A 23,808-nucleotide genomic window follows, 5' to 3' on the forward strand; every position below is an offset into this window, starting at 1 on the left:
TCCAAAATGACTCCCAGGCTGCGCACCTGGTCCTTCAGGGGCACAGTTACCCCATTCAGGACCAGGGAATCCTCCACACCTGCTCGCCTCCTGTCCCCCAAAAACAGTACTTCTATCTTGTCAGGATTCAACCTCAATCTGTTAGCCACCATCCATCCTCCAACCGCCTCCAGACACTCACACAGGACCTTCACTGCCTTCACTGGTTCTGATTTGAAAGAGAGGTAGAGCTGGGTATCATCCGCATATGGATGAACACCCAGCCCAAACCCCCTGATGATCTCTCCCAGCAACTTCATGTAGATGTTGAAAAGCATGGGGGAGAGTACAGAATCCTGAGGCACCCCACAAGTGAGGGCCCAGGGGTCTGAACACTCATCCCCCAACACCATTTTCTGGACACGGCCCAGGAGAAAGGAGTGGAACCACTGTATGACAGTGCCCCTGCTCCCAGCCCCTCAAGACGGTCCAGAAGGATGTTATGCTCAATGGTATCAAAGGCCGCTGACAGATCCAGCAGAACTAGGAAACCTTTGTCCCTAGCCCATCAGAGATCATCAACCAGTGCGACCAAGGCAGTTTCAGTCCCATGATGAGGCCTGAATCCCAACTGGAAGGGATCCAAATGGTCCGCTTCTTCCAGGCGTGCCTGGAGTTGTTCAGCAACTACTCGCTCAATCACCTTGCCCAGGAATGGAAGATTTGAGACTCAGTGATAGTTGGGCATCGTGGCCGCATCTAAAAATGGTTTTTTTAAGAAGCGGTTTAAGAACTGCCTCTTTCAGTGGGTCTGGAAAGGCTCCCTCACGGAGGGAAGCATTCAGCACCCCATGAAGCCCACCGCCCAACCCTTCCCGGCTAGCTTTTATCAGCCAGGATGGGCAAGGATCAAGGAGACAAGTGGTTGGTTTCACTTGTCCAAGCAGTCTGTCCACATCCTCGGGGGTAACAGGTTGGAATTGATCCCACACAACTTGACTAGACAGACTCTAGCACTCTCCCGCCCCGGCCCTGATGCCACGGTGGAGTCTACCTGAGCGACTTGAGCAACTTGAGTGAATCTGAGCGACTTTATCTGTAAAAAAACTTTGCAAAATCATTGCAGGAGATCATGTGGGCCGCACTGAGCCCTGATGGAGCAGGTGGTTCTGCTAAATTGCGAACCACCTGAAAAAGTCTCCTGCTGCTGTTTTCTGCAGATGCAATAGAGGCGGTGAAGAAAGTAGTTTTCGCCGTCACTACCGCCACTTGGTAGGCTCAACATTCAGCTCTAACCTGTGTCCGGTGAGCTTCAGAATGGGTCACCCGCCACCGGTGCTCTAGCCGTCTCAACGATTGTTCCATTGCCCTCAGTTCCGTGGAAAACCACGGGGCTGTCCGGGCTCCATGCAATCGGAGAGGGCGCTTCGGAGCCAGACAGTCGATAGCCCTGGTTAACTCCGCATTCCAGCGGGCCACCAGGGAATCAGCTGAAAGGCCATCAACATGGGATAAAGCATCCCCTACCACTCTCTGGAAACCATTTGGATCCATTATATGGTGGGAGCAGACCATCCAAATCGGTCCCACCTCCCTGCAGAGGGGAAGGGTCGCGGAGAAGTCCAGTTGCACCAGGAAGTGATCTGACCATGGCACTTCTTTTGTTTTGCTTTTACTTAGTGTCAGATCATGAACATCCATAGAGGTAAACACCAGGTCCAAGGCATGTCCGCGGCTATGGGTTGGGCCAGACTTATTCAGGGACAGCCCCATGGAGGCCATGCTTTCCACGAAGTCCCGAGCGGCCCCTTGTAAGGTCGTGTCGGCATGAATGTTAAAATCCCCTAGGACAACCAAACTAGGTGTCTCCAGGAGAACATCCGCCACGACCTGAAGCAGCTCGGGCAGGGAATCCTTGGTGCAGCGGGGAGGTCGGTACACCAATAGGAATCCTTACTGCCCCTATTGCCCAACTTCCAGAACATGCACTCGGAAAACTGGGTCTTCCGAATAGGACGCCTGGTGCAAACTAATGACTTCCTAAAAATCACTGCAACCCCCCCTCCCCGCCCACATGACCTGGGTTGCTGTGCGTAAGAGAAACCTGGTGGACAAGCAGCGGCAAGGACAGGCCCATCTGCTTCATCCAACCAAGTCTCTGTTACACATGCCAGGTCAAATCCTCCATCCACGATCAAGTCATGGATCACAATGGTTTTATGGATCATTGACCTGGCATTGCACAGCAGCACCTTCAGGTTGTGTGGGTATCCCTTGCTGATTCCAGTATCCCGTCTGGTCAAGACCAGACCTGGAGGCAGGGATAGTCCTCAAACAATGACTAAGCCCGCTTCCTCGGTAATGACGTGGTCTGGTCTTAGCGTAGCTCCTCCTCCTACCCGTGATCACTGAGATTGGTTGTCCCAGTACATCCCCCCCCCCCGTGGAACCTGCCCCAGCCATTTTGTTTGTTGGGACCCACTCCCAGGCAGCCCTGACCCCTCCCCTCAAAATCAAATTAAAACCTATACAAAAAACAAACTAACAAAACAATAAAACAAACAAAAAAAAAGAGAATGTTACAAACACACCATAATTAAATTAAACAAATTCCCGCACCCAACTAAACACCACCCCACTCCTCTTACGCACAGCAAATGAAAAAGCAATGTCATCAAATGATAGTAATGCAGCAGCAACCTTTCATAATCCTCAATCATCATTAATAGCACAGCATGATCTTGGAATACAGCCTTTTCAAATCAATTGTTTCCTCACAGGAAAGGCAGCTGCTCTCTGTCCATGAAGAGGCCCTCTCTTTCTCTGGTCCATCGTTCCTTTGGACATTCCCCATCCTCTGCATCATAATCCTTCATCCACCTCTAGATCTTTATGAATCACCTGCACAGTCTATATCTTGTCCAGGGACTGTGGTCTGGGTCAGTCAGAGAACTAGTGACAAGGCTTGGTGCTTGGGGTCAGCTGAATGGGTGCTCAGGGAAGCTCCTGTTCTGGGAGATGGAGCTCTGTCTACATGCCTCACATTGCATGGAGAGAGCAGGAGAAGCGGAAGGAAAGCAGCTGGCAAATGGGAATCCCAGGCGGAAACACCCACCCCAATGGTTCCTTATAATAATGATGTGCTGCCTGATCTCGTGCCTGTCTTCTGACACAGGACTACCCTAATCTGGCACTGACAAAGCTGGATATTCAAGGCAAAGGGATAACTGTACTTAATGAAAAGTTCAACCTTGTAACACTGTCCTAAAGGATCTTCACTCGCTCTCAGTGCATTTCCGAGCACAATTCAAACTGCTTGTGCTGATCTTTAAATTGGTTGCATCTTTCAGGCAAGAAAAGTATTGATCTGACATATAGAGATTCATTCCTAGTCTGGTGGTTCAAGAAGGTTCTGGTGGTTTTACTCTGTGTGATTCAAAGCTGGTGTTTTCTCCAGCTGGAACATCTTACCTGATCAGGGAGTTTCCTTTCTGCTGAGAGCAGGGGGTGGGATCAGTTGTTATGAGGTTATGCTGAACCTTCCTTGTTTCTGGGAACCAGAAGAAGCTGGTTTAAACTGGAGTGAGCCAAGCTTGTTATCCAGTCCCAAGGTTACTCTGACATGGAATTGTCTATAAATCACAGTATTGAAAGGTGCCTGGTCCCACTTCCTATTCTGCTATTCTCTACTCTGCTTGTGTCTTTCTTACTTGAGTGCTGTTTTGATAAGCTAATTTAGGGTTTTACTGTAAATTCAATTTTTGGATAGTCATGCTTCTTTGCCTTCTGTACTAAATTTATCTGCTGAATGGATTTTTTGCTGCCTCTGAGTGTTTTTTCCTATTCTGCTAACTATATGTTGGACTTGGAGATCATTAAGGAGGAGCAAGATCGGTGACCTAAAGCCCTCAACCGACTTGGCCCTGTAGACCTGAAGGAGCATCTCCACCCCCATCCTTCACTCTGAACACTGAGGTCCTCCTCTGAGGTCCTCCTGCTGGCCCCCTCTCTGTGATAAGTGAGGGTACAGGGAAGCAGGCAGAGGGCCTTCTCGGTGGTGGCGCCCGCCCTGTGGAACACCGTCCCTTCAGAGGCCAAGGAAATGAACAACTACCTGACATTTGGAAGACAGCTGAAGGCAGCCCTGTGTCAGGAGGTTTATAATGTTTGATGTTTTCCTGTCTTTTATATGTAGTAGATAGGTAGCCGTGTTGGTCTGCCATAGTCAAAATAAAAAAATTCCTTCCAGTGGCACCTTAAAGACCAACTAAGTTAGTTCTAACTTAGTTGGTCTTTAAGGTGCCACTGGAAGGAATTTTTTTATTTTGTCTTTTATATGTACTGGAAGCTGCCCAAAGTGGCTGGGGAAACCCAACCAGATGGGCAGGGTATAAATACTACAATTATTATTCTTTTGTGATTTTTTTGTAGTTATTTTGGAATTTGTACTGCAATATTAGCTCAAGAAATGTTATGGGTGGAGAAAATCACAGGGTTGCCATAAACTATAATCCATAAACGAACGCACATTCACATACATTCTGTAAATTTGGGGAGGTCACACACCTCACCTGTGCTAATACTGGCAGTCTTTGGCCTGCACAGGCACACCTGGTGTGTAGAGCCTCCAGCCACAAGCACTGTCTATCATGAAAATGGGTCCTTTGACTGGGAAGATTCGTGCAGTCACTGTCATCGGATGCTGAAGGATTGTATCTCAGCTCGTCAGTCACTCTGACATTGCCTACGAAGAATAAGGGGAACAGAAATGCTTTTGAGGTGCAACTTCTGTATCAATCCTGGGAGCCATTCCATGGACTCTGCACCCCTCTTTCTGATGACAGGTGTACATTATCCTCATCCTCAAGAAAGGACAATTAAAGATGGAAGCCTGAGAGAGAGGAAAAGGTTTCTGGCTGCTTCCTGGGTGGGATTGCGGAAACCAAGAGCCGCTTCTGAGAAGGCCTCTCCCCTCCTCTCTTGTCACGGCTAAAAATTGGCCGCTGTTTCTTTAATGCTTAAAAAGCTGCAGGTTGTATATATAGAGTGAGAAATGTTAGTTTGGTGTTGGGTTGGTTGGTTGGTGAAAGCTGGCAGTGTTGATGTGTGTACAGTTGGTCAGTCGCTTTTGCAGAAAGACTTTTGAGAAGACAGTGGTACCTCGGGTTAAGTACTTAATTCGTTCCAGAGTTCCATTCGTAACCTGAAACTGTTCTTAACCTGAAGCACCACTTTAGCTAATGGGGCCTCCCGCTGCCGCTGCACCACCACCACAATATTTCTGTTTTCATCCTGAAGCAAAGTTCTTAACCTGAGGGATTATTTCTCAGTTATCGGAGTCTGTAACCTGAAGCGTCTGTAACCCGAGGTACCACTGTAAAAGCAGAAAGCACTCTGCAAGGATGCTCTTCTCGTGGACTCTTTCATGCTGACAAGGGCCCAAGGACCAGGCTGAGGCGACCAAGGGAGGCCAGAACCTTCTCTTTTCTTTCCACAAATACTGACATCTCTTCCTCTGGACTTCCTCTCCTCTCCAGGGGACCAAGGAATGGACTGGGCAGAATCGCTGTGTCTGGACAGGGCAGGGGCTTATGGGGCAGGAAGAGGATGGAGATTGCGGGAAGGAAGGGTGGGGGGACAGGACCCCCCACTTTCCAGGGATCCCTCTCTGGTCGCCTTGAGGGGGGGGTCGATTACTGGGCGGGAGAGAGAGGCCAAGGCTGTTCCACCAGAGATCCCCCCCCAGCTGCCACAATGGAGACGCGATATCTCTTCCCCCCCCCCGCCAATGCTGCCCTTCCCTGCCCCAGGGATGCTCCTCGCCCTCCCCCCCCAATTTCCTTGACCCCCTCCTTCTCTCCTGAGTCTACCCTGCATCCAGAGGCTCCCTTGGCTCTGCTCACCCCACACCCTGCGCCCCCATCTCTCCAGCCGGAGGCGCCCCCCCCAAGAGAACATGGGAGGGACAGGGGGTCTCTATCCAGGCGTCTCTCGCGCCGCTTAACCCTTTCATGGGCCGCTTTTCTCCGCGCAGAGCCAGGGGAGACGGGTGAGGGGTCCGCCCTGCGAGGAAAGCCCCCTGGGGGCGCCTGGGGGAGCTGGCGGGGGTCTCTGGGTCCTTTCCCCCCTCTCCGCCCCCCCGCGACCCCTTTACCTCTTTGTCCTCGCTCCCGATTCTCCTTTCCTGCAACATCCACGGGGGGGGGTCCCCTGCCTCCTCCCTCCCCTTTCAGAAAGCGCCCCCCTCCCAGCTATGGGGCAGAGCAGCAATCCGGAGTGGAAGCTCCACTTCCGGGAGAAGCAGAAAGGTTGGGAGGGGGGCTCCCCGCCCCACATTTCTGGAGCAGAAACCGGATTGGAGGCGGAGGAGCAATGTATTGGGGGAGGGATTTGGGATTGTGGGGGCGGGGTGAGAGGAGGATGTGCCGGGAGGGGAGGAAAAGTATTGAGCGGGTGGGGGGGAGAGAAGGAGGAGTAGAAACCCCCCCCCCCGGTCTTCCTTCTGGGGATCAGGAGAGGGGGAGGGGCTGATCCCGACAATCCAACAGCGAAGTCACAAAATGAGTTCTGCATGGAAATCAGATCAGACTCCGAGTTCGTCTTTTGGCAACATGACAGGTCTGTCTGTCCGTCGGGATGCCTGAGGATTCCTGCTCGCTGCCTTTTCCTGGCCAGCCTGAGAGATCATCGGAAAGGGAGGATTTCTTGACTCCAGAATCCATCACGGCAGACCCCTTTCATTCAGGCCTAGAGATCTGCTTTTTGGACGAGTCTGCTTGGATCATGTGGATCACCAATGGATCATATGAATCATCACTAGATCATCCATGATGTCATACCCGTCTCAGGGGGGGGGGCTCAGGACGAATCTCCTGCCACGTGACTGGGGGAGTCTGGGGGCTGACGGGGGTCAGACAGGGCTGCTGTTTTGCTCTCCTTACTATTTCAGCTCAGGTTTTACTGAAATGGGTGGATTCATTGAGGAAACGGGGCTACGTTGCAAAGAGGCAAATGTCTCTACTTTGTTACCACCCAGTGAGTTGTGTTGCAAAGGCCATTTGCAGAAAGGCTCCTATTGTATCACCTGCGGCCACATGCCGGAGTTTGGGTGTTTTGTGGAAATGTGTCTCTATAAATGCATTTATCCCCGTGCATTTATAATGGCAAGACATTAAATCCCATGAAATGTGCAAACTGGAAGCACCACTCTGCAGCCCTGCCTGATGCACGCTTACTTAGGAGTAACCCCTACGCGGTTCATAGGGATTTGCCGTTCCATCTGATGCACGCTTACTCAGAAGTAAGTCCCCATAGTCGCCTTTGGCTGGACTTGACCATCCAGGGGTCCTTTACCTTGGGTAACAGGGGCCAGCCCCCGGCTGCAGCCCCAGCCCCTGCTGGCTGGTCACATCTTCCACGCCAAGAAACTGGGCAGAGCCTTTAGGAGCCTCTGTCTGAACCTGCTGCTCTTCTCCCTGGCACCGCCATCTCCACGCAGGTGCCCCCGAGGCAGGTTGGCCTGCAGTTCCCCTCAGTGCCAGCCAGCACGATGCCTGCACTCAGAACACCTGGAGGGCACTGGCTGAAGTCTGGGAGCCCTCGGTGCCAATGCGCAGCTGCTTTGCTTTTCCTCCGCCTGGCGGACATCAACACAGCACCCTACAGGGGGGTGGTCTCTTGTTCAGATGCCCTCCCTGGGGAAGAGTCTTTGGCCACAGGAAAGTGTGCCAGGAGGGGCCATTGAGAGGTCAGTCTGGCACAGCCAGTGGGGAGAGTGCCTTCCTTGGGTGGGGTGGGGGGAGCTTGGATGGCCCCCTGCCTGTGATGCTTAGCTGAGATTACTACTATGCTTGGGGTTCAACTAGATGACTCAGGAGGGCCCTCCCTACTTTACACTTGGAAGCCCCCGCACTGCCCCCTCCACACCACCCAGATGGGACTCTCTTGTCCAACCCCACAAGGCCCACGGGGAGGCGGAGATAAGGTTCGCCAGCACTGCAGCCCCTAACTTTCAAGCTGGGGGAGAGATGCAGATGCTCCAGGGTCTGGGCTGGCCACAGGCCCCCATGGGCGTGGATGTTGAGCCTTTCTTTGGGAGGGGGGGTGTTACAGAAAAATCTAGGTGCGAGGCTGCTCAGTCCCCCAGCTCGTCGGGCTGAGCCCTTCGGGTCCCTGCGGAATAAAGGGAGGAGTCCAGCCAACCAGAGCAAAGAAAGAGAGATTGCAAGGAGAGAGATAGCTAGGAGCTCCAAAGGGACTTCTCCAAACGGGCTGAATGGGCCGAAAATACAGTTCATTGTCAATGAGATTAAAGTGATGCATGTTGGGACAAAAAAACCCTACGCCCGTTAATATAATGTACAGGCTCATGGGTCTGAATTGGATTTCTCTGTGTGCTCTGGGTCACCTCATGAGAAGAGAAGACTCCCTGGAAAAGACCCTGATGTTGGGAAAGATGGAGGGCACAAGGAGAAGGGGACGACAGAGAATGAGATGGTTGGATGGTGTTCTTGAGGCTAGCGGCATGTCCATGGGGTCACGAAGAGTCGGATACAACTAAACGACTAAACAACAACAAGTGTGCTCTGGGAGACCTGGGGAGAGGGGAGCTGGTCGCAGCAGGAGGGGGAGTCTCCCTGGATGCTTCAGCAGCCGGCCTCCTCTGGGTCTCCTGGCCCAGAAAAAGCAGAAACAACAGTAAAATCAGTATGATAGCAATATGAACTGTGGGCCTCTGGTAGGAAAGCTCCCTAGCAGCATGACTGAATAAAAACTTCTGGGACTATGGAAAAATACTACCTTCCCCAAACCCCAGAAAAAGCTGGAGCTCTGGGGTTGCCCCATGGGGTTCAAGAGTGAAGATGGGCCCATCAGGAGACTTCCGTGGTCGCTGCAGCCCCTCCGTTCCCCTCTTGCAATTAGGCTTGGGGGGAAACCACCCATTAACTTACAGTATTATCAGTTTTCTTCAGAATGCTTAGGAGGCAGGGATGAAGTTCAGGTGAAGAAGCAGTGCTTGGAGATCATGCGGTGGGGGGATGACAGAGTTTGGTGCAAAAACCGTCTTGCATGCTTGAGTAGAGCAACTCCAGGGCATGGGCCAAGTAGCAGCAGGGTAGGGGCCACGTGCAGAGCAAGTCCCACACTGAGGTCAGAAACACACAAAGAGAGGCAGCAGGACTTCTTCAGTTATACTTTACTGAGCTTTGAAAGCATACAGTTCTCACTGGGTCCCCAGTGAGGCACAAAACTTAGCTCCTGAGAGCAAATCCAGTTTCAGCAATAGAAAAATACAGCACACAGGATATCCAAGCCAGGCACACAAACCGGCAGAAGGGAGCAAGGGAGGAAAGAGGCTGGAAGGACACAGGGCAATGGAGGTGTGTCTTTCGCTTCCTGTCGCCTGGGAGAGAAGTCAGGAACTCGGCATCTGCAGGGGCTTCACAAAGAAAACCTTTCTGCCAGCTGCTTCCAGGCAGATGAGCATCCCAGAAATCCAGATTCACCAACTCCCCCTCACTATCAAAAGGTACCTTACATCTAAAATTATACTCACTAGAGTGAGACGTTACCTTCATTATTTCATTACTATACAGTTTTACATATAAACAGCAGAACCTCAAATACATGACATACTTTTAAGATGGATTTCCTGCTGAGTTCTGTGGAGTTTGGATGAAAAGGTATGAACCTTTTAAGAGATCTCTTGCAGACAGTAGTCTTTACATTAGAGATTCAGGCTTGAAACAATAAGTGGATCAGGTGTTTGTTGATGATATCTTGATCATGGCACAGACAAGTAAACAGGTGGAGAAGTTTGCTAGGGAGCTTGGAAAACGGGTCAAGATCAAGCAGCTTGGAGATGTCAAATCGTATTTAGGCTTAGAGATCACAAGAGCAAGTGATGGATGCTTTTTGCTTCGCCAGAAAGGTAAGATTGAACATTTGCTTGAGAAGTTCAGGATGTCTGATTGTGCAGGTGCCAAAACTCCCATGGAGGCTGGATACGTGAAGGAGTGTCAGCAAGTAGAACGCATTGTGTTTGAAAATACTGAACTCTTTCAGTCAGCTCTGGGTAGTCTACTGTATCTGTCACAGTGGAGCAGACCAGACATAGTGTTTGCTGTCAATCTGCTCAGTAGAGAGGCTTCAAGTCCTAGTGTGCAGGCCTGGAATGGTATTAAGCGGGTGCTACGTTACCTGCAAGATACCAAAGATTTTTGCCTCAAGATGTCAGCTGAGGGCGGTGTCAAGCTGACCGCATGGGTGGATTCGGATTGGGCTAACCTTGAGGACCGCAAATCAGTGTCAGGCCTAGTGGTGAAGTTTGGAGACTCAGTAGTTGGGTGGAGGTCCCGGAAGCAAAGTCTCATAGCGCTTTCATCTACTGAAGCTGAGTTCTGTGCTCTATCAGAGGTTTGCAGAGAGCTGGAGTTCTATGTGTGTTTGGTCGAGGAAATCTGTGGAGAGCATTGTCTGCCCATTGTGGTGCATGAAGACAATCAACCATGCCTCAAATTGGCCAAGACGGGGCAATTCAAGGCGAGGACCAAACATTTGGACATACGTTTCCGGAATGTATGTCAGAGTGTTCATGAGGGGCTAGTTGCTCTGAAATACTGTCCCTCAACCAAGAACCTCGCTGATGGTTTCACAAAACCATTAACCTTCCAGAAGCACGAGGAGTTCTGTGAGGGTCTGTGTATGGGGAAAGCATTGTTGGCTATTGTCCCCAGATGCAGGACAAGAGGGGGTGTGGAGTTTGGAACTGACAGGGTTAAAACTCCATGGTGTCCTGTATCTGGGAGGAGCTTGACGCAGAGAAGTGAGTCACAGTCTGTATCTCTGTTCAGACTTGCTTTCGATTCTGCCTAAGACGCAGCTCAACTCAGAGGCTGCGTGTGTGCTTTTGAGCACAGAAGATGCCGGAAAGCTCCGATGGAATGTGACTGATTTATGGCTTGTAAATAAACGCTTCTAGAGATAAGAACCGAACTGTCTTTGGACTTGATTTATCCCTCATCTCACACGGACGCAGGACCGCTGCTACTCTGCTCTCCTGCCCAGCTCAGCCTCAAGCCCCAAAGCAGAGCTGCACAGGGGAAGCGCTGACTGGACGCAGGAATTGATTCTCCCAAAAGTTCATTGATGTGAACAAAAGAGTGGACTCTGAAAGGAACATGTCCCACACTCCATACATCTAAATGGGTTCTCCCCTCTGAGTCCTTAGATGTTCCTTAAACACTCCATTATAACTAAAGCACTTTCTGCAATCTTTCCCTTTAAACAGCTTCTCCTCTTTGAGGGTTGATGGGTTTGTAGGGTGTCAACTGTTAAAGTTCTCCCTGTCCATGAGTCTGTTGATAATAGGACTCCCACTAGGACTGAACCTCTGTCTACTTGACATTTATATGGTTTCTCTCATGTGGGAGTTTGTTGATGTAAATCAAGGGTTCCACTCGGACTGAAGCTCCTTCCAAACTCCATACATTTAAATGGTTTCTCCCCTGTGTGAGTCAGATGATGTCTTCTAAGGCTTGCATTGAAACTGAAGCTCTTTGTATTGATGGAAGAGATTCATAAAGACCAAGCGGGCTTTCTCCCGGGAAGACACTTGTCTGATAATTTGAGGAACATAATTGATATTTTGGAAAAACTAGAAGTGAATATAAACACTAAAGCAGTTCTGATATTTGTGGGTGCGGAGAAAGCTTTTGACAATATCTCTTGGAGTTTCATGAAGAAGAACCTACAGGGGATGGGGGTAGGCCAAGGTTTTGAAAATGGTATAGGTGCAATATACTCTGAACAAAAGGCTAAATTAATTGTAAATAATGTGGTGACGGAAGAATTTAAGATAGAAAAAGGGACACGACAGGGGTGCCCAATCTCCCCACTGCTTTTCATATCGGTCCTGGAGGTTCTGCTGAATATGATTAGAAGGGACTGGTTGGTTAAAGGTATACAGGTCGGAGCCAAACAGTACAAACTGAGAGCATTTGCAGATGACTTAGTATTGACGTTACAGGAGCCAGAATCTAGTACTAAAAGGGTTTTAGAATTAATTCAAGAATTTGGTCAAGTGGCAGGATTTAAACTGAACAAGCTAAAAACTAAGGTTTTAGGGAAAAAATTTAACACCAATTGAAAGAGAGAGGTTTCAGAATGAGACAGGCCTGACTGTGGTTAAGAAAGTGAAATACTTGGGGATTAATATGACAGCCAAAAATGGGAACTTATTTAAAGATAATTATGAAACATGTTGGACAGAAGTGAAAAAAGATTTAGAAATTTTGTCAAATTTGAAGCTTTCACTGTTGCGTCGTATTGCTGTGATAAAAATGAATGTATTGCCTAGAATGTTGTTTTTGTTTCAGACATTGCAAATTGTGGACAAGATGGACTGTTTCAAGAAGTGGCAGAGAGATATCTCTAGATTTGTCTGGCAGGGCAAGAAGCCCAGAATAAAATTTAAGATATTAACTGATGCAAAGGAAAGAGGTGGATTTGCCCTGCCAGACTTTAAACTTTACTATGAATCAGCAGCTTTTTGCTAGTTGAAAGAATGGCTACTTCTTGAAAATACTGACATTTTGGATCTAGAAGGCTTTAACAACGTATTTGGATGGCATGCATATTTATGGTATGATAAGGTCAAAGCACATAAAGCATTCAAAAATCATATTGTCAGGAAAGCATTGTTTAATGTTTGGATAAGATACAAGGATTTATTGGAAAATAAAACCCCAAGGTGGTTGTCACCGATGGAAGCGAAAGCTCTGAAAAGGCAATGGACAATGGTTCTGGGATCGAAACCGGGGAAGGGAGGGTGGCGTTTGGAAATCCAAAGGCTGTTTGATTTTTTTAAATTTTGTGTTGTTATTAGTATAAAAATGGGGAATCCGTGGAAGGGAAACTGGGTTGACCTTAGAAAAAATTTTTTTTAAGTATAAATGATTGATGTATATAAGTTAAAAGTTGATATGTAAACTGAATTAAATATGATAACAAATTAAGGCTAAAAATTTAGGGATAAGAACTTGTTGGATAAATATTTGGACATGGAATACAAGAAGGGGAGGTGAGGGGAAGTTCTGGAAGAAAGTTATTGAAATTTTGGATTATAAAGGGGGAAATTTTCTTTTTTGTTCTTTTTTCTTTTTATCTTTTGTCCTACTTGAAACTTTAATAAATATTATTTTTTTTAAAATAAGAACATTGGCTTCCAGGTGGAAAAATCAAAATTAGAAACAGAACTGTTAGAACCCAAAACTAAGATTTTGTCAAAGATCTATAACTTGCTGTTGAAATGGAATACTCAGGATGAAATGGTGAAATCTGCTATGATTAAATGGGCACAAGATGTTGGACATAATATTATGTTTGCTGACTGGGAACAGTTGTGGAACACAGGTATGACGTTTACGGCATGTAATGCCCTAAGAGAGAATATCATGAAAATGATATACAGGTGGTACATGACCCCAGTCAAGCTTGCAAAAATTTATCATTTGCCCGATAATAAATGCTGGAAATGTAAAGAAACTGAAGGTACATTCTTTCACCTTTGGTGGACGTGCCCAAGGATTTATTTATTTTTTAAAGATATTTATTGAAATTTTAAATAATAAAACTAACTTTATAATCAACCAGAAAAAAAGAAAACATTATCACATTCAAACAGAAACAGAAAAATACAGCAAAAAAACATACAAAAAGTAAATAAAAGAAAAACAGAAAAAAGAAACATGAAAATCCAATTTTTTACTTATTATTTTTATAACCTTCTTTCCTGACTTCCTCACACCTCCCTTTTCTTTAACACACTCATATTCAGCAGTACCTTACCTTCTTTCAAATCTTATTCTATATTTATACTTTCCAACCTATTATGTCTCCAATTTTTCCTTTCCTTGTACGTCCATTTTTACCTGTTCTTTATAACTTAATCCCTTTGTGCCATTTAGTTTAAATTTGACATAATATTATTCAATTCTTTTTCACCCTTATTCTTTTAAAACATTTTTTACATATTCCTTTCAAATATGTCACTAATGCCATATTATCTTTATAGCCTGAACATCATTTTAACATTCAAACACTTTGCAATGTTTTTGCAGGTAGTCTTTGAACTTCTTCCAATCCTCTTCTACTAACTCTTCTCCCAGGTCTCGGATTCTGCCAGTCATTTCTGCCAATTCCATGTAGTCTATCACTTGCATCTGCCATTCTTCCAGGGTGGGTAAATCTTGTGTCTTCCAGTACTTTGCGATGAGTATTCTTGCTGCTGTTGTTGCATACATTAAAAAAGTTCTGTCCTTCTTTGGCACCAATTGGCCGACAATGCCCAAAAGGAAGGCCTCTGGTTTCCTAGGGAAGGTATATTTAAATACCTTTTTCAGTTCATTATAGATCATTTCCCAGAAAGCCTTGACCTTTGGGCACGTCCACCAAAGGTGAAAGAATGTTCCCTCATTTTCTCTACATTTCCAACATTTATTATCAGGCAAATGATATACTTTTGCAAGCTTGACTGGTGTCATGTACCACCTATATATCATTTTCATAATATTTTCTTTTAAGGCATTACATGCCGTAAATTTCACACCGGTGGTCCATAACTGTTCCCAGTCAGCAACATAATGTTATAACCAATGTCTTGCGCCCACTTAATCATAGCTGATTTGACCGTTTCATCCTGAGTGTTCCATTTTAACAGCAAGTTATACATTCTTGAAAGTACCTTAGTTTTAGGTTCTAACAATTCTGTTTCTAATTTCGATTTTTCCACCTGGAAGCCTATTTTTTTATCCATATTAAAAAGCTCTCTAATTTGATAATAATGTAGCCAATCTTGCACTTTATCTTTTAATTTCTCAAAACTCTGCAATCTCAATGTGTCTCCATTTTGTTCTAATATCTCCCAATATTTCGGCCACTTGGCCTCCATATTGAGTCTTTTCAGAGCCTTAGCTTCCATGGGTGATAGCCACCTTGGGGTCTTGTTTTCTAATAAATCTTTATATCTTATCCAGACATTAAACACTGCTTTCCTGACAATATGGTTCTTGAATGCTCTATGAATTTTAACCTTGTCGTACCACAGATATGCATGCCACCCAAACGCATTGTTAAACCCTTCCAAATCCAAAATGTCAGTGTTCTCCAGAAGTAGCCAGTCTTTCAACCAGCAGAATGCTGCTGATTCATAATACAAATTCATGTCAACTTCTCGGTAGTGGCGCCCGTCCTGTGGAACGCCCTCCCATCAGACGTCAAAGCGATAAACAACTACCTGACATTCAGGAGACATCTGAAGGCAGCCCTGTTCAGGGAAGTTTTTAATATGTGACATTTTAGTGTATTTTTTATCTTTGTTGGAAGCCGCCCAGAGTGGCTGGGGAAACCCAGCCAGATGGGCGGGGTACAAATAGTATATTATTATTATTATTATTATTATTATTATTATTATTATTATTATTATTATTATTATTATTATTATGTCTGGCAGGGCAAACCCCCCTCTTTCTTTAGCATCAGTCAATATTTTAAATTTTATTCTGGGCTTTTTGCCCTGCCAGACAAACTTAGAAATGTCTCTCTGCCACCCCTTGAAACAGTCCATCCTGTCCACAATCTGCAAAGTTTGAAACAAAAACAGCATTTTTGGCAGTACATTCATCTTTATGGCAGCAATTCAACCCAACAAGGAAAACTTCAATTTTGACCAAATTTCTAAATCTTTTTTAACCTCTGACCAACATTTTTCATAATTATCTTTAAATAAATTCAAATTTTTGGCCGTCATATTAATCCCTAGACATTTCACTTTCTTCACCACATTTAAATCTGTCTCCTTCTGAAACCTTTCTTTTTCCATTGTTGTCAAATTTTTCTCCAAAACCTTAGTTTTTTGCTTGTTTAATTTAAATCCTGCCACCTGACCAAATTCTTGAATCAGTTCTAAAACTCTTTTCGTACTAGATTCTGGCTCCTGTAATGTCAAAACCAGGTCATCTGCAAAGGCCCTGAGTTTATATTGTTTAGCTCCGACCTGGATTCCTTTAATCAACCGGTCCCTCCTAATCATGTTCAGGAGCACCTCCAGGACCGAAATAAATAGCAATGGAGAGATAGGGCAACCCTGTCGTGTTCCTTTTTCAATTTTAAACTCTTCTGACACCACGTTATTAACTATCAATTTTGCTTTTTGTTCTGAATAGATTGCGTCTATACCATTTTCAAACCCCCGTCCCACTCCCATTCCCTTAAGATTTTTCTTCATAAAATTCCAAGAGATATTGTCAAAGGCCTTCTCTGTATCAATAAAAATCAAAAGTGCTCTTGTGTTAGTGTTCGTTTGCAATAACTCCAAAATATCAATAATGTTCCTTGTATTGTCAGACAAATGTCTGCCTGGGAGGAAGCCTGCCTGGTCTTTATGGATCACTTCATTTAACACTCTTTTTAATCTGTTAGCTAAAATATCTGCAAAAATTTTATAATCCACATTTAAAAGGGAAATGGGACGGTAGTTCTTGAGTTGTGTCTTTTCAGCTTCAGATTTTGGTATAAGTGTGATGAAAGCTTCTTTCCACGACTCCGGTGCCTTCTTCCCCTCCATAATCTCGTTGCACACCTCCTTTAATGGTTGAATTAAATAGTCTTTCAAAGTCTTATAATACTTGGAGGTTAACCCATCCGGCCCTGGAGACTTGCCCAGTTGCATGTTCTGAATGGCACCTTCAATCTCCTGTTCCATTATCTTATGGTTCAATATTGTCTTGTTTTCTTGAAATAGTTTTTGTAATCCATTAGTTCTTAAAAATTGGTCTATATCTGTCTCTTTCTGCGGCCCCTGTGTATAAAGTTGTTTGAAGTATCTCTGGAAGCATTTTCTAATCTCCACAGGATTTGGATATTTCTCCCCTCAATCTCAAGATTGGTAACCGTGTTCAACTTCTGTCTTTTTTTCAACTGCCATGCTAGCAGTTTTCCACATTAGCCGATTCAAAGGTCTTTTGTCTCATTTGTTTGATTTTCCATTCGACTTCCTGATTTATCAATTTCATATATTGTACTTGATATAATTTAATTTCTCTCAGAATCTCCTGTGACTTTGGTTTCAATCTTAATTTTTTCTCTCCTTCTTTTATTTTCTCCAAAATTCTGTCTTTTTTCTCATTTTGGGTTCTCTTTTTTATTGCATTCTGTTGTATCAGAAACCCCCTCATCACCGCTTTACTTGCATCCCAGATTATTCTTTTTTCCACTGTGGTTTTCAAGTTTACTTCAAAGTAGTCCCGCAGGTTCTTTGGGGCCTTCTTGACAATCTCTTGGTCTCTTAATAAGGTGTCATTCATCTTCCATCTGAAGGAGCCAGTTAAATTTAATCTCATTTCCATCTTTACTGCATTATGGTCGGAGCAGGTTTTTGGGCAGATTTCCACCTTTCTAGTCTTGGGAGCCAATCCTCTAGTTATCCATATTTGGTCAGTTCTTGTCCATGTCATTTTGGCTTCAGAGAAGAATGTCCCTTCTCTTCCTAAGGGGTTTTTTGTTCTCCAAATGTCAATCAGATCCATGTTGTCAGTTAGTTCAAAAAAAGGTTTTGGTAGCCTGCCCTCTTTTGTTATGCTTTGACTTTGCGCTTTATCCATATTCGTAGATACCACCCCATTCATGTCACCCATCATAATGATGTTATTATAGTCCACATAATCCAGCATTGTCTCATGCAACTTCTTGTAAAATTCCGACTTCCCCTCATTTGGTGCATAAATTCCCAAAATCAAAAAAATTTCTCCTTGTATTTGAATTTCAATTGCCAAAATTCTTCCTTGCTCATCTTTAAAAAGAAATTTTGGTGATAGGCTTTCTTTTGCATAGATAGCAACTCCTCTCTTCTTCACTCTATCAGATGAAATAAATTCTTGACCCAGTCTCTTATTGATTAAAACTTTCCTATGGAGCCTAATCACATGTGTTTCCTGTAGGCAAATTAAGTCTAATTGTTCCTTTTTTAATAAATGAAAAATCTTCTTCCTTTTCTCAGGGGAATTAAAACCATGAATGTTCCAACTTAGTAGTTGCAGAGACATGTTGAGATAGTTCTATTCTCCCTTTGGCGGTGGTATCACTTTCTCAGGCTCATCAGAACCCAAAGGTGTAGGTATAAAACTTTGTGGTCCAGATCCTGAGGCTCTTGATTCTCCTTCAGTCCCTTTCTGAAGGTCTTCTCCGTAGTCAAAACAAAAAAAATTCCTTCCAGTAGCACCTTAAAGACCAACTAAGTTAGTTCTTGGTATGAGCTTTCGTGTGCATGCACACTTCTTCAGATACACTGAAACAGAAGTTGCCAGATCCTTCTATATAGTGAGAAGGTGGGGAGGGTATTACTCAGAAGAGTGGTGGGAATGGGTGATTGCCAGATAGCTGTGATGAGCCTGTTGACGACTCTAAACGACTGCAATAGGTCTTACAGGAAAAAGCAAGGGGTGAGAAGGTGAAAAATGGCTTTGTCATGTATAGTGAGATAAGAATCCAATGTCTTTGTTCAGCCCAGGTCTTTCCATGGTTTTAAGTTGGGTAATGAGTTGTAATTCAGCAGCTTCTCTTTCCAGTCTATTTCTGAAATTCCTTTGTAGTAAAACAGCTACTTTGAGATCTTGTATAGAATGTCCTGGGAGATTGAAGTGTTCTCCTACTGGTGTCTCTGTCTTGTGATTCTTGATGTCAGATTTATGTCCGTTTATTCTTTGGCGTAAGGTTTGGCCTGTTTGTCCAATATAGAGAGCTGAAGGACACTGTTGGCATTTGATGGCATATACAATGTTAGACGATGAGCAATTAAATAGTCCTGAGACGGTATGTGTGATGTTGTTGGGGCCAGTAATGGTGTTGTCCGGGTGTATGTGGCAGCAAAGTTGGCATCTGGGTTTATTGCAGGCTCTGGTGCCAGTGTCCGTGTTATGTCTGGTTGTAGTATTATTGTGGGTTAGGAGTTGTTTGAGATTGGGTGGCTGTCTGTAGGCAATGAAAGGTCTTCCTCCCAGAGCTTGAGAAAGAGAACTGTCATTGTCCAGGAGAGGTTGTAGATCTCTGATGATGCGTTGTACTGTTTTAACTTGGGAGCTGTATGTGATGACTAGAGGTGTTCTGTTATTTTCTTTTTTGGGTCTGTCTTGCAGCAAGTTCTCTCTGGGTATCAGTCTGGCTCTGTTGATCTGTTGTCTAACTTCATCTGCTGGGTATTTTAGTTCTAAAAAGGTTTGCTGTAGATCTCTTAGGTGAGAGTCTCTGCCTGTAGAATTGGAACAGATACGGCTGTAACGTAGTGCCTGGCTATATACAATGGACTGTTTGGTATGTTTGGGATGGTAGCTAGAGGCATGTAGATATGTTTGTCGGTCAGTTGGTTTACGGTATAAGGTGGTGTCTATGCGCCCATCCTGTATTTTTATAGTAGTGTCAAAAAAATGTATTTCTTGCATAGATTGATTCATTGTTAGGTTGATTGTGGGGTGAAATCATTGAATTTCTGGTGGAAGGTGTCCAGGGTCTGTTGACCATGTGTCCAGATGATAAAAATATCATCAATGTATCGCAGGTACAAGAGAGGTTTGAGTGGGTAGGAGTTTAGGAAACATTGTTCTAAATCTGCCATGAAGATGTTGGAATACTGTGGGGCCATGCGGGTGCCCATTGCTGTGCCGCTGATCTGAAGGAACAGGTCATCACCGAATTTGAAGTTGTTGTGGGTAAGGACAAATTGGCAGAGTTTGGTGGCAAAGTCCGCTGTGGTTTTATCTGAAATGGTGTTCTGAAATGGTGGGAACACACTACAGCACTGTGGTCCTCTGGTGGGAAAACTCCTGAGAAGCATGATTGAATCAAAAATTCTGGGACTATGGAAAAATACTATCTTCCTCAAACCCCAGAATGAGCAGGAGCTCTGGGGTTGCCCCATGGGTTTCATGAGCGAAGATGGGGCCCCCAGGAGACTTCTCTGATACCTGCAGCCCCTCCTTCCCCCTCTTGAAATTAGGCTGGGGGGGAAATCCCCCATTCAATTTCAGTATTTCAAGTTGTCTTCAGAACGCGCAGGGCAGGAGGCAGCGAAAAAGTTCTGGTGAAGAAGCAGTGCTGGGAGATCATGCGGTGGCAGAATGACAGAGTATGGTGCAAAAACCAAAGGTACTTTCATCTAAAATTATACTCACCATTGTGAGATGTTGCCTGATTTCATTATTATAGTTTTACATATAAACACCAGTTACAGATAGGTAGCCGTGTTGGTCTGCCATAGTCAAAACAAAAAAAATTCCTTCCAGTAGCACCTTAAAGACCAACTAGGTTAGTTCTTGGTATGAGCTTTCGTGTGCATGCACACTTCTTCAGATACACATGCACACGAAAGCTCATACCAAGAACTAACCTAGTTGGTCTTTAAGGTGCTACTGGAAGGAATTTTTTATATATAAACACCAGAACTTCACATATACCTCATGCTTGTAGGAATGATTTCCTGCTGAGTTCATTGCTCAGAGTGGACTCTGGGGGGAAGACGTCCAACACTCCATACATCTAAATGGGTTCTCCCATGTGAGAGTCCCTAGATGTTCCTTAAATAAAGGTAAAGGTAAAGGGACCCCTGACCATTAGGTCCAGTCAAAGACGACTCTGGGGTTGCGGTGCTCATCTCACTTTATTGGCCGAGGGAGCCGGGCTACAGCTTCTGGGTCATGTGGCCAGCAGGACTAAGCCGCTTCTGGCGAACCAGAGCAGCGCATAGAAGCGCCGTTTACCTTCCCATCAGAGCGGTACCTATTTATCTACTTGCAATTTGACATGATTTCAAACTGCTAGGTCGGCAGGAACAGTGACCAAGCAACGGGAGCTCACCACGTTTGTCGGCCTATAGGACACATTTTTCCCCTCCAAAAATGAAGGGGAAATGTGCGTGCGTCCTATGGGGCGAATGCAGGCTTTCGCTGAAGCCTGGAGAGCGAGAGGCATCTGTGTGCACCGACCCCTCTCGCTCTCCAGGCTTCAGGAAGCTATCGGCAAGCCTCGCGCGCCCAGCGGCAGCTCCCACCGGGTTCGCAAGGCTTGCAGGCGGCAGCCTGCAGCCCGAATCATGGGGCACGCTGCAGAGCCCACCCCGTGCTTCGGGCAGATGTCCACAAGCCTTGCGCACCAGGTTCGCAAGGCTTGCAGGCAGCAGCCTGTTCTGGGGGCTGGGGTCGGGGGAAGCCAGCCAGGAAAAAAATATTTTTTCTTTATTCCCCCCCCCCTGAAAAAAAACTAGGTGTGTCCTATGGGGCGAAAAATACGGTATCTGGTTTCTCCCCTGTGTGAGTCCGTTGATGATTTCTAAGGTCTCCACTCTGACTGAAGCTCTTTCCACACTCCATGCATTTAAATGGTTTCTCCCCTGTGTGAGTCCGTTGATGTCTTCTAAGACATCCACTATCACTGAAGCTCTTTCCGCACTCTATACATTTATATGGTTTCTCCCCTGTGTGAGTCCATTGATGGTTCCTAAGCGTTCCATTTTCACTAAAGCTCTTTCCACACTCGATACATTTAAATGGTTTCTCCCCTGTGTGAGTCCGTTGATGTGATCTAAGGCTTCCACGATCACTAAAACTCTTTCCACACTCGATACATTTAAATGGTTTCTCCCCTGTGTGAGTCTGTTGATGTGTTCTAAGGTTTCCACTCAGACTGAAGCTCTTTCCACACTCCACACATTCATATGGTTTCTCCCCTGTGTGAGTCCGTTGATGTCTTCTAAGATATCCACTCTGACTGAATTCCTTTCCACACTCCATGCATTTAAATGGTTTCTCCCCTGTGTGAGTCCGTTGATGATTTCTAAGGTCTCCACTCTGACTGAAGCTCTTTCCACACTCCATGCATTTAAATGGTTTCTCCCCTGTGTGAGTCCGTTGATGTCTTCTAAGGTCTCCACTATCACTGAAGCTCTTTCCGCACTCTATACATTTATATGGTTTCTCCCCTGTGTGAGTCCATTGATGTCTTCTAAGGCTTCCACTATGACAAAAGCTCTTTCCACACTCGATACATTTAAATAGTTTCTCCCCTGTTTGAGTCTGTTGATGTGATCTAAGGCTTCCACAATCACTAAAACTCTTTCCACACTCGACACATTTAAATGGTTTCTCCCCTATGTGAGTCTGTTGATGTGTTCTAAGGTTTCCACTCAGACTGAAGCTCTTTCCACACTGCACACATTCATATGGTTTCTCCCCTGTGTGAGTCCGTTGATGTCTTCTAAGATCTCCACTCTGACTGAATTCCTTTCCACACTCCATGCATTTAAATGGTTTCTCCCCTGTGTGAGTCCGTTGATGTGTTCTAAGGCTTCCACTTTTACTAAAGCTCTTTCCACACTCCATGCATTCAAATGGTTTCTCCCCTGTGTGAGTCCGTTGATGTGTTCTAAGGCTTCCACTTTTACTAAAGCTCTTTCCACACTCCATGCATTCAAATGGTTTCTCCCCTGTGTGAGTCTGTTGATGATTTCTAAGGTTTCCACTCTGACTGAAGCTCTTTCCACACTCGATACATTTAAATGGTTTCTCCCCTGTGTGAGTCCGTTGATGTGTTCTAAGGTCTCCACTCTGACTGAAGCTCTTTCCACACTCCATACATTGAAATGGTTTCTCCCCTGTGTGAGTCCATTGATGTTTCCTGAGGCTTCCATTTTCACTAAAGCTCTTTCCACACTCGATACATTTAAATGGTTTCTCCCCTGTGTGAGTCCGTTGATGTCTTCTAAGATCTCCACTCTGACTGAATTCCTTTCCACACTCCATGCATTTAAATGGTTTCTCCCCTGTGTGAGTCCGTTGATGTTTTCTAAGGTTTCCACTCCGACTGAAGCTCTTTCCACACGCGATACACTTAAATGGTTTCTCCCCTGTGTGAGTCTGTTGATGTGTTCTAAGGCTTCCACTCTGACTGAATTCCTTTCCACACTCCATGCATTTAAATGGTTTCTCGCCTGTGTGAGTCCATTGATGTGATCTAAGGCTTCCACGATCACTAAAACTCTTTCCACACTCCAGACATTTATATGGTTTCTCCCCTGTGTGAGTCCGTTGATGGTTCCTAAGGCTTCCATTTTCACTAAAGCTCTTTCCACACTCCATGCATTCAAATGGTTTCTCCCCTGTGTGAGTCTGTTGATGATTTCTAAGGTTTCCACTCCGACTGAAGCTCTTTCCACACTCGATACATTTATATGGTTTCTCCCCTGTGTGAGTCCATTGATGTGATCTAAGTTGTGCACTCTGACTGAAGCTCTTTCCACACTCCATGCATTTAAACGGTTTCTCTCCTGTGTGGGTCCGTTGATATCTTCTAAGGCTTCCACTATTATTAATGTTCTTTCCACACACCATACATTCATATGGTTTTCCCCCTGTGTGAGTCCCTTTGTGCAATTTAAGGTTTCCACTCTGACTGAAATTCTTCCCACACTCCCTGCACTTAAAACGTTTTGTCTCTGTGTGAGTCCGCTGGTGTGTTCTAAGTTTTCAGTTGAAAGAGAAGCTCTTTCCGCACTACATACCTTTGAATGGCTTCTTTCCTTTTTGTGTTCGTTGATGTGAACTATGTGTGCTCATTCAGTGATGCATATTCCACATTTCACACATTTTAATGGCTATTCCTAATGAAACGAGAGGTGCCCTGTCCCCCGCAATTCTGTCTTCTCCATCACCTTTTTCAGAGTGGGCAGAAAGCAAATCCTGTTTGGGTTTCAAGGAAGAGAACAAAGGGAAAGAGAACACATCAACC

General features: G+C 45.3%; 2 protein-coding genes across 2 annotated transcripts in view; both read right to left on the reverse strand.

Annotated features, from left to right (window-relative positions):
- Positions 1-23,411, reverse strand: part of LOC310686836 (uncharacterized protein) — a gene marked incomplete at its 5' end in the record, with an annotated part of 31,857 nt that extends 8,446 nt beyond the window's left edge. The window contains one exon of the mRNA XM_083461175.1: positions 11,353-23,411. Coding sequence (XP_083317301.1) covers positions 21,297-23,411 — 2,115 coding nt within the window. The 3' untranslated portion in view covers positions 11,353-21,296. The remainder of the gene's footprint in view (positions 1-11,352) is intronic.
- The window catches only part of LOC310686893 (uncharacterized protein), a 66,107-nt gene that overhangs the window by 36,423 nt on the left and 5,876 nt on the right, over positions 1-23,808 (reverse strand). The window lies entirely within an intron of this gene.

The sequence above is a fragment of the Podarcis liolepis genome (genome assembly GCF_965112155.1).
Source record: "Podarcis liolepis genome assembly, chromosome: 10".
NCBI classification, from domain to species: Eukaryota; Metazoa; Chordata; class Lepidosauria; order Squamata; family Lacertidae; genus Podarcis; species Podarcis liolepis.